Source organism: Onychomys torridus, chromosome 15, assembly GCF_903995425.1.
Source record: "Onychomys torridus chromosome 15, mOncTor1.1, whole genome shotgun sequence".
NCBI lineage: Eukaryota > Metazoa > Chordata > Mammalia > Rodentia > Cricetidae > Onychomys > Onychomys torridus.
In genome coordinates this window covers 23,177,042-23,190,295 of record NC_050457.1, presented here as the reverse complement: position 1 = coordinate 23,190,295, position 13,254 = coordinate 23,177,042, and the positions used below count along the sequence as shown (strand labels likewise).

The window sequence follows — 13,254 nt, the reverse complement described above, 5'->3', positions numbered from 1 at the left end:
AGTGCTCTTAAGCACTAAGGTAGCCATCTCTCCAGGCCTGTCAAAATTCTTTAATGGCGGTGATGGTGTTCAGGCTGACTCTGACAACAGCAACACTCTACAGTCCGTGCGTACTTTGCATATACTTTCGTGCCGTGCAGTCGATGCGGACTAGAGTGCTGGGGAGTAACAGCAGAAAGACCTGAATCCTGGGAACTCTGGGGCTGTGGGAAGGGAAGGCCAGGGAGCTCAGGAGAAAGAGGGATTATCATCCAGGAATACCATCTTCTTAAAAAGTGTAAGGCAGTCTAAACAAACTAGAGATTACACTCCATCAAAAATGGTCAGCACTCACCCAGATCTATGCAAGGGAAGCGGGCAAGAGATCCCAGGCTGAAGGATGGAAATGGAGTGGCCAGAGTGCAGGGCTCTGACTGGACTCCACTCCACTCTCGCCTGGACTTCCCTGACCACTGTTTGGAGAAGAGGCAGCTACAGGAGCTTGGGGTTCAGTTTGCTAGTTAGTTTATAGCTGCTCCAGTCTGGAAACAGTAGGAGAAGGAGTCTGAAGGGACAGCTTAAGAATGTGGTTTCTCTTTGGTCCATCACAGGTACAAACAGCAGGTCACACACACCCAGCAAGCACGCCAGCAAACCCCCACCTTATTAACAAGGGTGTACAAGGCTTTGTCTTGTGCGCCGTATTTCAGACACTGTCTAATCCAGGTGTGGATGGTCCAGGCTCTCAGATACCAGCAGTTGGGACTGTGTCGAAATCTAAATAAAACACAGGAAGAGACAATGCGGGTGTTATCTCTTAATGTTAAAACCTGAACATCTTCCATCAGCGGGTCCTTCTCTTGGAATAGTATTGGTGCAGTCAACGTGATCAAAAGTCATGAGAGTTTACACCTAAAAAAACTTGAAGTTGGAACTCTTAACTATAATTCTGAAATGGAAAGAAAAGGCAAAATAATAAAAAAGAAAAATATAAACCTATTTATTTGTTTTAAGACAGGATCTCTTTGTAGTCCTGGCTGGCCTAGAACTCCAGATCTACCTCTACCTCCCAAGTGCTGTGACTAAAGGTGTGTGTCACAATGCCCAGCTTTATTATTCATTGAATACCCCTTGCCTCAACATCTTCCTTTAATTTGGGATTAATGGAAACTTTTTGGGGAAATATTAATCACAACATTATGCTAATACATAGCTCATCAGAAGGGATGTGTGAAACTGAAGTTGATACTCTGAAAATGAAGTAAAATGGACAAAGAAAAGAAAACCAGAACAGCACAGAACTCTGAGGGAAGTCAGCTTTGAGTGATACCAGTATTTCTTGTATATTTATGAACAACCGCGATACCACTGAATCAAGAAAACAAACAAACAAATTAAAAGCTGAACAGGATCTCACATTCAGGTCCTTTGGGAACCACATCCCTCCTGTCTTCTTCACAGCTCCACTGTGGCCCCTCAGTCCATTCCCTCTTCTCCCACAGCAACCCTCACGGGCCTAGGTCACAAGCTCCTGAAACGGAGTCACTGGGAGGAATGGCTCCTGGATGATGCTGTGGTCTGAGTCCTCACACGTGGCTAGTGTTAGGGACCAAGATGTCGGGAACCAAACATGAACCATGGAAAGTACTAGCTAGGCCAGAGAACAAGTCATAAGCCCCTTCCCAGACCAGTAACCAGAGGCCCCCAAAGAGAACATCCCACAGTCAGGTGCCATGACAACGGAACGTAAAGAGCATTCCATGGTCAGGTAGCCTAGCAACAGAATAAACGGCCCCTGACCAGTGACCTTAGCTGATATCTCCAGTTGCACGATCTGCCTCACACATCTTGCACCCCTTCCATGTTCTACATGACCCTTTCCCCCTTCCCTTCTTCCTGCCCCTTCCCCTCCTATGCTATATAAGCTTTGCAAATTAAAATAAAATTGGCAGCTTGATCAGAATCTTGTCTTGCTGTCCTCCTTTGTGTCGCCCATCCCTTTCATCTGCTCCCACAGGTGGGTCGCCCCTGTTGGAACCCCGCTGGCCGGGGCAGGCTAGTGCCTGGGCTGGATGGCATTTCTCTCACCTCCCCAGGGCTGCGGAGGAGGTGGGATTACCCGGGCATGTCTAAACATTTATCTGTTTTCACTAACACAGAACTTCATACATCTTACTCGGACAATAGAAACCCCTGCATTTTCTTTAACCTCTCAGAAAGCAGGCTAGTCTCTGGGCCCCACAAAGGTTAACCTCTTATTTAAAAAGGACATTAGAGGCAGAAATTTGGAGGTAAAGACTTCTGCCATCTTAAGAGCCACGGGCACATGCTACTACTGTCTTAGAGATGGTTCTTTGTGTCCTATCAGCTAGTTCCAGTCATGTGCCTTTGGGTTTGTTTCCTTTCTCCAGGTGACAAAGGAAAGCTCTGGAGAGGAGGGACAGGACAGTGTTTAATTTGGGTTGTTAGTGCTCTGGGGACAGACATGCCAAAAATAAATCTGAAATTGTTTTACAGGCTTGGAGTCATGTTGCTCTCTGCAACACCCTTTTTTGAGACAGGGAGGGTTTTGCCATGTAGCACAGCTGACTTTGATCTTATGATTTTCCTCCCTTTGCCTCTGGAGTGCTAAAGTCATGTATCACCACATTTACATAGTTTGTTTCAACTATCCACCCGTCTTTCTACCCATCCGTCTATCTGTCCATCCATCCAGCTATTATCTATCTATCTATCTATCTATCTATCTATCTATCTATCTACCTACCTACCTACCTACCTGCCTACCTACCTATCCTTCCTTCAATCCATCCACCCACCCACCCACCCACCCACCCAACAACCCACCCACCTTAGATTTGGCATGAAAATGTTTCTTAGTCTAGTTTTCTTTGTAAAATCAGCTCTTTTAAAAATGAGAAACACAAAAATGTCAAATTAAATTCAGGTGGCAATGACCTGGCCATAGACAGGTAATGTATAGCCCACCCTAGATAATCCTTTGCACAGAGATAAAACAAACATTTTAGTATTCCACATGTTCTGTCCCTTTTTCGAATCAACAGTTAAGTACTTGGGATCCTCTCCTTGTTACTCTGAGAAAAAAATTGAGATCTAAAATGTAGTCAATTAATAGTTACTTTTATTTTTTTTTTAATTTTAAGGAGAACAGTATACATGCTAGGTGAAGCCTCTGCTACTGAGCTACACCTTAGTCAACTTTAATTTAAAAATAAAAACAGGGGCTGGGGATTTAGCTCAGTGGTAGTGTGCTTGCCAAGGCCCTGGGTTCGATCCTCAGTTAGAAAAACAAAAACAAAGAAAAAACAGCAGTGTGTTGTCTCAATGATGACCATGTTCCCTCTTTGGTAGAAACTCATGGGGTACATTGGGACCCACTTATACCACATGATTCCTTGGTGCCTGACACTTTTTAGCCCATATAGGCTTTCAGAAAATAAAAGCAGAGCTTCAATCAAGACATTTATTAAACACTACATAATTATGTACACTATTATAGAGCTAACACCTAATGTACATGGAGGGAATGGTGAGCCCTTCGCCTGGAGCATTCTAGCCTCATCACACACGACTCTAGAAAATAATATAAGGAGGGCGTGGCCCAAAGGGATTGCTCAGTGCAGGGTTGTGGCTTCCGTGGTTTACTCTATTTCCCATTTAAAAACAGATTAAAAATGTCAACTTTCTCTTTTACCCAAGAGCACTTTAAAGTGAATCTCCTGCCTTAGATGTCTTGGATGGCCAGAGGTTATAGCTCTTTTTGCTGTTGTTGACAGACTTTAAACCACATTGGTAGCTATATTCATGACCACGTCCAAACAAACAGCTTTTTTCTTATTCATGGTCAGCAAGCAATTTTGAGACTTTCAAGATTGATGGTGGGACCCTAGTTATGGACCTTTATAGCTCAAATTAAAATTTATTTCAAGCTGTTCGCTAACATTCTGAGGCTAACGCCTAGAAGCAAAGGGAAATATTTCTGTTTCATGCTGCTTTTAAAAGCCTAAAGGAAGCATTACCCATGATGACCTCTCATGTATCTATCTCATTTAACTGGCTGGAGTTGCCAAGCAGCCCCTGGGGAGGTCAGGTCAGTGAGACCTCTGGAATGTAAGGCTTAACAGTCCATATGCATCACAAATGCCCAGGACACTTTTAACTAACTGCCATATCACACCACTTTCAGGAACAGTAGTATAACACACATATTATGAAATAGGTTGCCCAAAGTATGATCCTAGTTGCTGTGGGATGTTCTGTATGTCAAATGTGCTGCTCTGATTGGTTAATAAATAAAACACTAATTGGCCAGTAGCCAGTCAAGACGTATAGGCGGGACAAGCAGAGAAGAGAATTCTGGGAAGTGGAAGGCTGAGGCAGAGAGACACTGCCAGCTGCTGCTGCCATGACAAGCAAGATGTAAGGTACAGGTAAGCCACATGGCAAAGTACAGATTAATAGAAATGGGTTAATTTAAGGTGTAAGAACAAGATAGCTAGAAGCCTGAGCTATTAGGCTAAACAATTTAAATAATATAAGAGCGTGTGTGTTTATTTTATAAGTGGGCTGTCGACTAACAGGGCTTGGTGGGGGCTGGAGAGAAGGTCTCCAGCTACACCTAGTCTTTCCCAAATAGGCAGCAAGTGAACCCCTTTCTAGGCCCTATCAGTGTTAAAATTAAAAAGAAAAAATGAAAGGAAGGAAGGAAGGAAGGAAACAAATTAGTGTATAACTTCTAGAACATAAAGGAGTCAATACACTAGGCAAAAAAAAGAACCAAGTTTGAATGATATGACAGAAATTCCTCAGCCAATTTCCCAAGTAGCTAGGTGCGGATCCTTGCTAGGGGTAGGTCAGACTCTGGAATGGGCCTCACCTAGATGACCCTGCAGACTGCTGGCCAGCACACTGCTTCCCAACTGGCCTGCAACAGACGGACCTTTGCTCGCTCCTGCTCTAGACTGGCAGATTACAGATGCCACTATAGGATGCCCTTCTCCACCTGGTGCCATCAGCTGAGGCCACATCTCAACAGAAGCTTTACTATAGCCGAAGCAGCAGGCTGCCAAGACCGGCAGACAGTGTGAAGAGATGAAAGTCAAACACCACCACCACTGCTGTGCCCCAGAAGGCGGGAGATAGACTGTAGCTCGGGTCTGCGGAAGTGTATTTCTGCGAGGAAGGAGCAATGGATACAAGAGGGGACGGAAGAAGTGTGCTGTCCAGTCCCCACTCAGGTTCTAAAGCTAGTGCCCACGGCAGAAGAGAGTCCTGGACCCAGTGCGGTAGAGCCAATTGCAGGAACAGAGAAACTCCGGTTTCCCTCCCCAGGCTGCATCTGGAACTGCTGAGGACAGTCACCGGCTCGCTCCTGTGCTTACTCAAGGTGGACAGCACCAAGGCAGCAGCAGAGTGCAGTCACAGCCTGCCAAGCAGACACGGATCCCAAAGCCTGGCCACCTTAGATTTCTTAGAAGGGAAGAGAGGTCCTTTAAGAGATTGAGAGTAAAAGGGAAAACACCAGACAATGACTGATAGTTATCTGTGGCCAACTGAACCATTTCATCGAAAACAAGAAAACCCGGGGCTATGGCTGTTCTCCCCTGGGCGCCAATGCACATCTCATTATTGCTGAACAACAGAGGCGGCCACACTTGCCAGTACTTAGGATCCCAACAGCAAATGCCGCAGGCCTCAAGCACAATGTCAGAGCCCACAGCCCACAGCAGCGCTATCACTTAGCTACAACACAGGCTCTTGCACACGAATGAGCAAGCTTTCCACATGGTTTCCCTGATTATATGAGCCACCAGCCAAGCCTAACCATACACAAGCTTCCCCTCTTCCCCAGTGGATTCTGTATCCTGTGGCAACAGGCTCTCCAGATGGGAACCTCAGCCGCTAAGGGAGGTGGCCATGGAGGAGGGGCGGTAGAGGAGGCTGCCAAGGAGAAAATGCAGCTGCTTCCATGGCTGGAGAGTGGCGTGTGAGTCAAATCCATGAAGCCACATTTTCGAATATCAACAGGGTCAAGCACTTCCTCCCACCAAAGAGCAAGAGTATTGTGTGACTAACCCAGACTCTGATTCCATTGTTGCTGCCCACTTTCTCATCCTAAAAAGGTAATTAGAAAGATAATTAGTTCTTTTCCATCCTGCAGGAAGTTCTGCCTTCAGAATTGTTCATTTCAGAACAATTATCTTCAATTCCTTCATTTATCACAGGTACAAGATGAAAATATCACTATGGCAGATTAAAATTTCTTTGCTGCTCAAGATCCATATTTTATGCGTAAAGAAGTTTCAATTAATTTTAACTTTCAATAAACATATACTGAGCCTCTATTAAATAAATGTATCATTTTCTAAAAGAGATGTTTTTCTATTTCATCCCCAAAGGCTAATACAAAGCCTGGATGTGAACACTTACAGTTCACTAGCTATGCCAGTGTAGATGAACAGTTTTTGAGTTGGGTTTACAGAGCTGTGATGCTCCAATCCTGAAGTTCCAATCTTTGAGTTTTACCACTGTACATTTCACAGACAACAGGTGCAAAGTACCCCCACAATAAAGACACAAGGAGAGTCCCGTTACCCCACAAGTCCCTCACGGTCCCTTTGCAGTCAGCCTTGCAGGGCTTTCTGGCCATTGCAAGTGTTTTACAGAAATCATTTCATTGGTCCCCTTCCAGAACCAGAAGTATTACTTTAGAAAGAACCACAAAAGCTGGGTGTGGTGGGACACACCTTTAATCCCAGGGCTGGAGAGACAGAGGCAGGGGGATGTCTGTGAGATCGAGACCAATCTGATCTACAGAGTGAGTTTCAGGACAGTCAGAGCTACACAGAAAGATCCCGTCTCAAACAAACAAACAAACAAACAAACAAACAAACAAAAAAGAGCCACATTTGTATCTGTTGGTTGGTTTATAATTTATATTCTGCCAATTTCCAAAAAGAACTTGAAAACAAATTACAACGCAGTTTGGAAGCAGGTTCTGTATGCTCCACAGTTTCGAGCCTCTAGTCTCTACTGGCCAGTCTGTAAGGAGGATAAGCCAGGGGACTTTCGGTAGAGTAACACAGGTACAGAATTTTACAATATACACTGTTAAACTATTACAGCATAATGGCACATTTTTAAAATGAAGATGCATGCCAGAAGGATTTCTTAGCTATCAAAGTCTGAATCTGTTAGACCCAAAGCTTAAAACCGAGGCCCTTGGCGTTTCACTGGGAAACACACTGATGTAAGACACCCTAGAACCTACTGTCTAAGGAAGGCTTCCATGGACCAGAAAGCAATGACAAGTGGGACATGTGTCACCACGTCCTAAATGTTCTTCTGTCTCTCCTCTGTTGGAGCTGGCTGATGCTTTGCCAGATCTACATCTCTCAATCCAGGAGACAGAGACCACACCCATGAAATGACTAGTAGCAGCCCTATTCGAGGTACCCAAGTTCCATCTCTGCTGGTCTAGTACCCCCCCCCCCAACTCTGGTCTGGAGATGAAACCTCTTTTTTTTTTTTTCCTTTTTCTGATGCAGAAAACAAAAAACAAAAAACAAACAAACCCCAACAAACAAACCCAAACCTTTATTCAGACCATATGGTCCTTCGGCTCCTTCTTTTATGGGACCTAAGGGAGCCAATCAGAACAACACTTGCTGTTCTTTGACACTGGGAACACTAGTTTATCTTCTTCCAAAAGTCAGTATGTATAGCTAGATGGGGATTATTATGGGAGAGAAGGAAGGAAAAAAATATTTACAATGATCACTGGTGCTCTTCTGGTAATGGTCCCCAAAGCAGAAATGGCTGTCTCTGTGGCCATCAGTTGATGGCTGGTGAAACCACACCCAGAAGCCACTGGCTCACTGGTTAGCTGTAAGTGCCATGGGAGCAAACAGGAGAGGACCTCTGGTAGGAAGCTGAGAAAAACCTGGATCCTGGAACAAATCTTCTTTATAAAAACATAAATGTTGTGGGAACTGGCTTGGTGGGCAGAGATACGGGAATGTTTTTCAGTTTTGAATATGAAACCTATAGACAAGGAGCAGGCAGGTTTAAAAGGATACAATCATTTCCTGGTGTCTTATAAATCTAAGGGATCCAGACAAACTACAAAGTCATGAAGAATGTAACTAAGACAGGAAACCACACACGGATAAGTCATGGCTACATCAGAATAACTCCGAGGAACAGGGAGGGAGATGGAAAGGAAAGGAAATCACTGAATGAAAGTCAGTGTTTCTAGAATATTCTAGGTTTACAAAGCAGCCAGGATTCTGTCTACCACAACAGAAGTGAGCAGGCCTGGGGGAGCAGCACACTGATGTAAAGGCAGAGAAGGAAGCCAGCGTGAGCACATCTCACAGCGCTGATTACAGAGGTCTTGGGCCATCTGAGAGGCTTAGCACTAATCTGGATTTCTTAAGAATTAGATGTTTTTCCCCCTCAAATAAAGAGGAAAAGCTCGGAGCTCTAAGCATTCTGACTCTCCTACTGTGTGTTAAAGTCAAAACCTGAGGACTTCCATTTCTCAAAAGGAGACTGGGCTCCTTTTCTGCCACACAATCCAGTCAGAGCCAGATTCTATTTCTGTAGCTACCGACCCCCCAACTAAACTTCTAGGCTCTCACAAGGCAAGAGACGTGTCTTCTATCGTTTTTGTATTCAAACAATCTCAGGTGCCCGGTGATGTGCCAACAGTGGCTGGGCCCACTAGGATTTACCAGTGCCAATATATATGCTGACATTGTGAGTATTATTTATACAGAAACAGCCATCCACCGCCCGTTTTGAGTCTCACCCTGCCTCTAAACAGAGCTGAAGCTAGGAGGAAACACTGCCCTTCTCCTACAAAGCGAGGCGGAGGAAGCCGACTAACAGGAAAATCACCGATCCTGTCCTTCCTCCCTGCCCTTTCCTTTGCACAACCACGGGCTGAAGGACCACATGGATTCTGCCTCAGGGAACAGAGGTGTTGCAGGGGGCAAAGTAACAAAATGCTGGCAGAAGATGGGGTTCAAGGGTCAAAGAATCCTCCTAACAAAGCTTTAATAAAAACAAAAACGCTCAGAGTCTTTAATACCAAACAATGCTTTAAAAGCGAAGACTCTAAAACAAAAGGAAGAAATCACACCCAAAAGGAGTGGATGGTAAGAAATAAACTCAGGGCTGAAATCAATAAAACAGAAACAAACACACAAAGATACAAAGAATCAATGAAATAGTTGGTTCTTTGAAAATATCAGTAAGACTGACAAACTCTCATTCAAATTAACTAAGAGGTGGAGAGAGAATACCCAAATTCAAGAGAGTTAGAAACGAAAAGGGGGACATAAGAAATACCCTGAAGAAATACAGAGAATCATAAGGAGATACATTAAAAATCTTTACTGAACTGGTAAATAAAAAAAAAAGTGGGGGGGACAATTTTCTGGATATATATCACCTACCAAAATTAATCAAGATCAGATAAGCAATTTTAACAGACTTATAACCCCCTACTGAAATATAAGCAGTAATTAAGTCTCCCAACTAAAAAAAGCCTGGGGTCAGATAGTTTTAGTGCAGAATTCTAACAGACTTTCAAAGAAGAGTTAATGCCAATATTCCTTAAATTATTCCACAAAAAAAACCAGAAGGAACTATGCCCAATTTGTTTTACAAGGCCACAGTCATCCTGATACTCAAACCACATAAAGACCCAATAAAGAAAGAGAATTGCAGACCAATTTCCCCTATGAACATAGATTCAAAAATGTCCAGTAAATACTTGCAAACTGAATCCAAGCACACATCAGAAAGATCATCTATCATGATCAAGGAGGCTCCATCCCAGAGATGCAGAGATGGCTCAGCGATATAAATTGATAAATGTAATCTACCATATAAAATAAACTGAAAGACAAAAACCACATGATCAATTCATTAGATGCAGAAAAGGCCTTTAGCAAAATCCAACACCCCTTCATAACAAAAGTCCTGGAAAGACTAGAGATACAAGGGACCTACCTTAACATAATAAAGGTAGTTTATATCAAGTCCGCAGGCAACATCAACTTAGCTGAAGAGACTCAAAGCACTTCCACTAAAATCAGGAAGAAGATGAGGCTGTTGGTTTGGGGACTTTGTGCATGCTTAGTGACTGAGGAGTACCCTCAACAACCCTATTCCTCCCCCCCCACATCCAGCAGAGATGATGGGGATGCCACAGCCTACAAGCTGGCACCTAAAACTTCAAAATGAAATGATATAATAATGAAAGTTAAACCCAAGGTCCCCCAAGTACATTTTAAATGAAGCTCAAGCTTTGTAGGAAACAAAAAGTTTCAGCAATTGACTCTTCCATGAATAAAGCATTTTCTACTCAACTGCGTATTTCACTACATACAACTTAGATATAAAGACTTAGCCAAAGTAATTCTTTTATGTAATATAAATTACTGTTTAGTATAATGTTAGTATTTAAATTTTTTGTTAATAAATCTTGTTCTTCCCCAACGTCATATATACTGAGTATTCTGGTAGCTCTTCCCCCATCCTCTCCCATTTCTCTCCTGCCCATACCAGCTCCTCTATATCCCGATAACTCTCTTTCCCCTATTCATTATTCTGTGTCCCACAGAATTTAATGAGGACCCTCTGTGTGATCCTGAGTTTAGAACTAACCATCAGAGCTTGGTGGGCTCCACAGTAGGTACACAACCTGATACCAGGTCTCCCCCACTTCAGAATCTGTTGATTGCCAAAATACCAACAGTATGTGGTATGGCCCCTAAGGACCCTTCCCCCTCCATAGCTGACTGTTAGGAAGGTCTGACTTCTGTGGGTTCACTGCCAGTATGCACAGTGCTATGAGTTTGTGGTTCCCATGTCTATGTCCTGATTAGGAAATGGAATTTCACAACCCTCCTGTGGTGATGTTTTACTTGTTCACCCCAATAAAGCGTATCTGGGGACCAGAGGAAAAAGCCAGCCACTATATTAAACACAGAGGTCAGGCACTGGTAGCACATGCCTTTAATCCTAGCATTTGGGAGGCAGAGATCCATCCAGATCTCTGTGAGTTCAAGGCCACACTGGGAACAGAACCAAGCATGGTGGCATATGCCTTCAATCCCAGCACTAGTTAACCATAGAGGTCCGGAGGTCTGGACAGACAGACAGGAAGTGATAGAGCTGGGCAGAAAGAGGAAGTGACAAAGCTGGGTGGAGAGAGGAAGTAAGACAGCAGGGCACAGAAAGGTATATCAGTTGTAAGGACCAGGAACTAGAGGCTTTTCAGCAGTTCAACTGAGACCCTCAGGGGTGAGGACTCAGAGGCTTTCAGTCTGAGGATTTGTGGAAACAGGATCGGTTGAGGAGCTGGTGCAGTGAGGTTGGCTGTGACTTGCTCTGTTTCTCTGATCTTTCAGCCTTCACCTCAATATCTGGCTCTGGGTTTTTTAAATTAATAAGACCAATTAGTAATTCGTGTTACACTCTCCCCATGCTGAGGCTCTTACACTCTTGCTGCACTTCCAAAATGTTCCCTGAGCCATAATGGGGTTGTAGAAATGTCTTGTCTAAGGTCTAGCTCCCAACTCTGCATCTTGTGCAGCCATGGGCTTTTGCCTTTATCTCCACCTCCAAGGAGGGGCTTTAAGGCTGAGAATAGCCTTTGTCTGGTCTGAGCCAAGCCTTGAATCTGTTACTGTTTTATTCTGTAAGTACACTGCTGATAAGCAATCATAATCATCCACCATCACTTATTCTGATATGAAACTCTTGTTATCTGGCAATTCCTACAGCAGAAATCTTCACTTCTTTAAGAAAAAAAATTTTAAAAAAATTCTCAAGATGGTGTGGGCATAAAGATAATAAGAACTTACTTGACAGTTTCTGCAACTATAAAAAGGATATAATCATTGTCTTCAGTTTAAAAAAGAAACAAGTTTGCATACTGAGATTTTCATTTGTCAGTACAATTGGTTTTCAGAAAGTTTTAATTTGCTACTTTAGAAAAAAAAGGATTCCTTAGTTGTTTATAATATAAAGGCAGGGAAATAATAAAACTATAGTTTTTACTTTTATTTTGATGTGTCTGTATATCCACACATGTACAGGTGACCACAAAAGCCCCCCAAAGGGTATTAGATCAGAGCTGGAATTATAGGCCATTGTGAACTGTCTCACATGTATACTGGGAACCAAACTCGGGTTCCATGGAAAAGCAGCAAATGTTCTTAATCGTTGAGCCATCTCTCCAGCCCCATGTTTAGATCTTACATGTCTCTCATAAGCCCCTTCGTTGGAGGGACTTCTGGGAGGTGGTGGCACCTTAAAGGGGTGGGACCTAGTGGGCCCAGGTCTGTGGAGCGGTGATGCCACTGAAGGGAGTTGTGAGATCCTGCTCAGTTCCTTGCCTTTTTTTCAAATCCCAGCCATGAGGTGAGTGGTTTCACTCTGCCACATGTTCCCTGCTACCATCTCCAGGAACGTACCAGAGGCTTAACTGCAATGGTCCATGCTGTGGGATGATCTGTATGTTAAATGTGTTGCTCTGATTGGTTAATGAATAAAACACTGATTGGCCAGTAGCCAGGCAGGAAGCATAGGCAGGACAAGGAGAGAGGAGAATTGTGGGAAGTGGAAGGCTGAGGCAGAGGGACGCTGCCAGCTGCCATGATGAGAAGCAGATGTTAAGATTCTGGTAAATCACAAGCCATATGGCAACTTATAGATTAATAGAAATGGGTTAAGATATAAGAACTAGATAGCAAGAAGCCTGCCACGGCCATACAGTTTATAAGTAAAATAAGTCTCTGTGTGCTTACTTGGTTGGGTCTGAATGGCTGCAGGACTAGCGGATGAGAGAGATTTGTTCTGACTGTGGGCCAGGCAGGACCAGGAAAACTCTAGCTACAGGTCCACACATCAAAGACTCAAATTTCTAATGTTGAAGGCCTAAAGTAGTTCCTTTCTCTTTATAAATTGATCCCTTATGGCAATGGAAAGCTCATTAACCTGCTTCTTTCTTACTGCCAGGATCAGAAGAGGGTCAGGATCTAGATGAGGACATTTAATAGCCAACTTCCACATCAAAACCAAACATTTACAAAAACAGAGTATCTAAAATATATAAATATAGAATGCTAAGAATATTCTTAAGAATGACCGAATGTAAACTTTACCTCATGGGAAGGCCAAAGGCCACATACAACTCTTGACACTATGACAACCACCAGAAAGAATGGTACAAGTTCT

General features: G+C 43.5%; 1 protein-coding gene across 1 annotated transcript in view; it reads right to left on the bottom strand.

Annotated features, from left to right (window-relative positions):
- Mrps27 (mitochondrial ribosomal protein S27) overlaps positions 1-13,254 on the bottom strand; it is an 86,864-nt gene that overhangs the window by 18,160 nt on the left and 55,450 nt on the right. Inside the window, 1 exon segment of the mRNA XM_036206977.1 lies at positions 642-756. Coding sequence (XP_036062870.1) covers positions 642-756 — 115 coding nt within the window.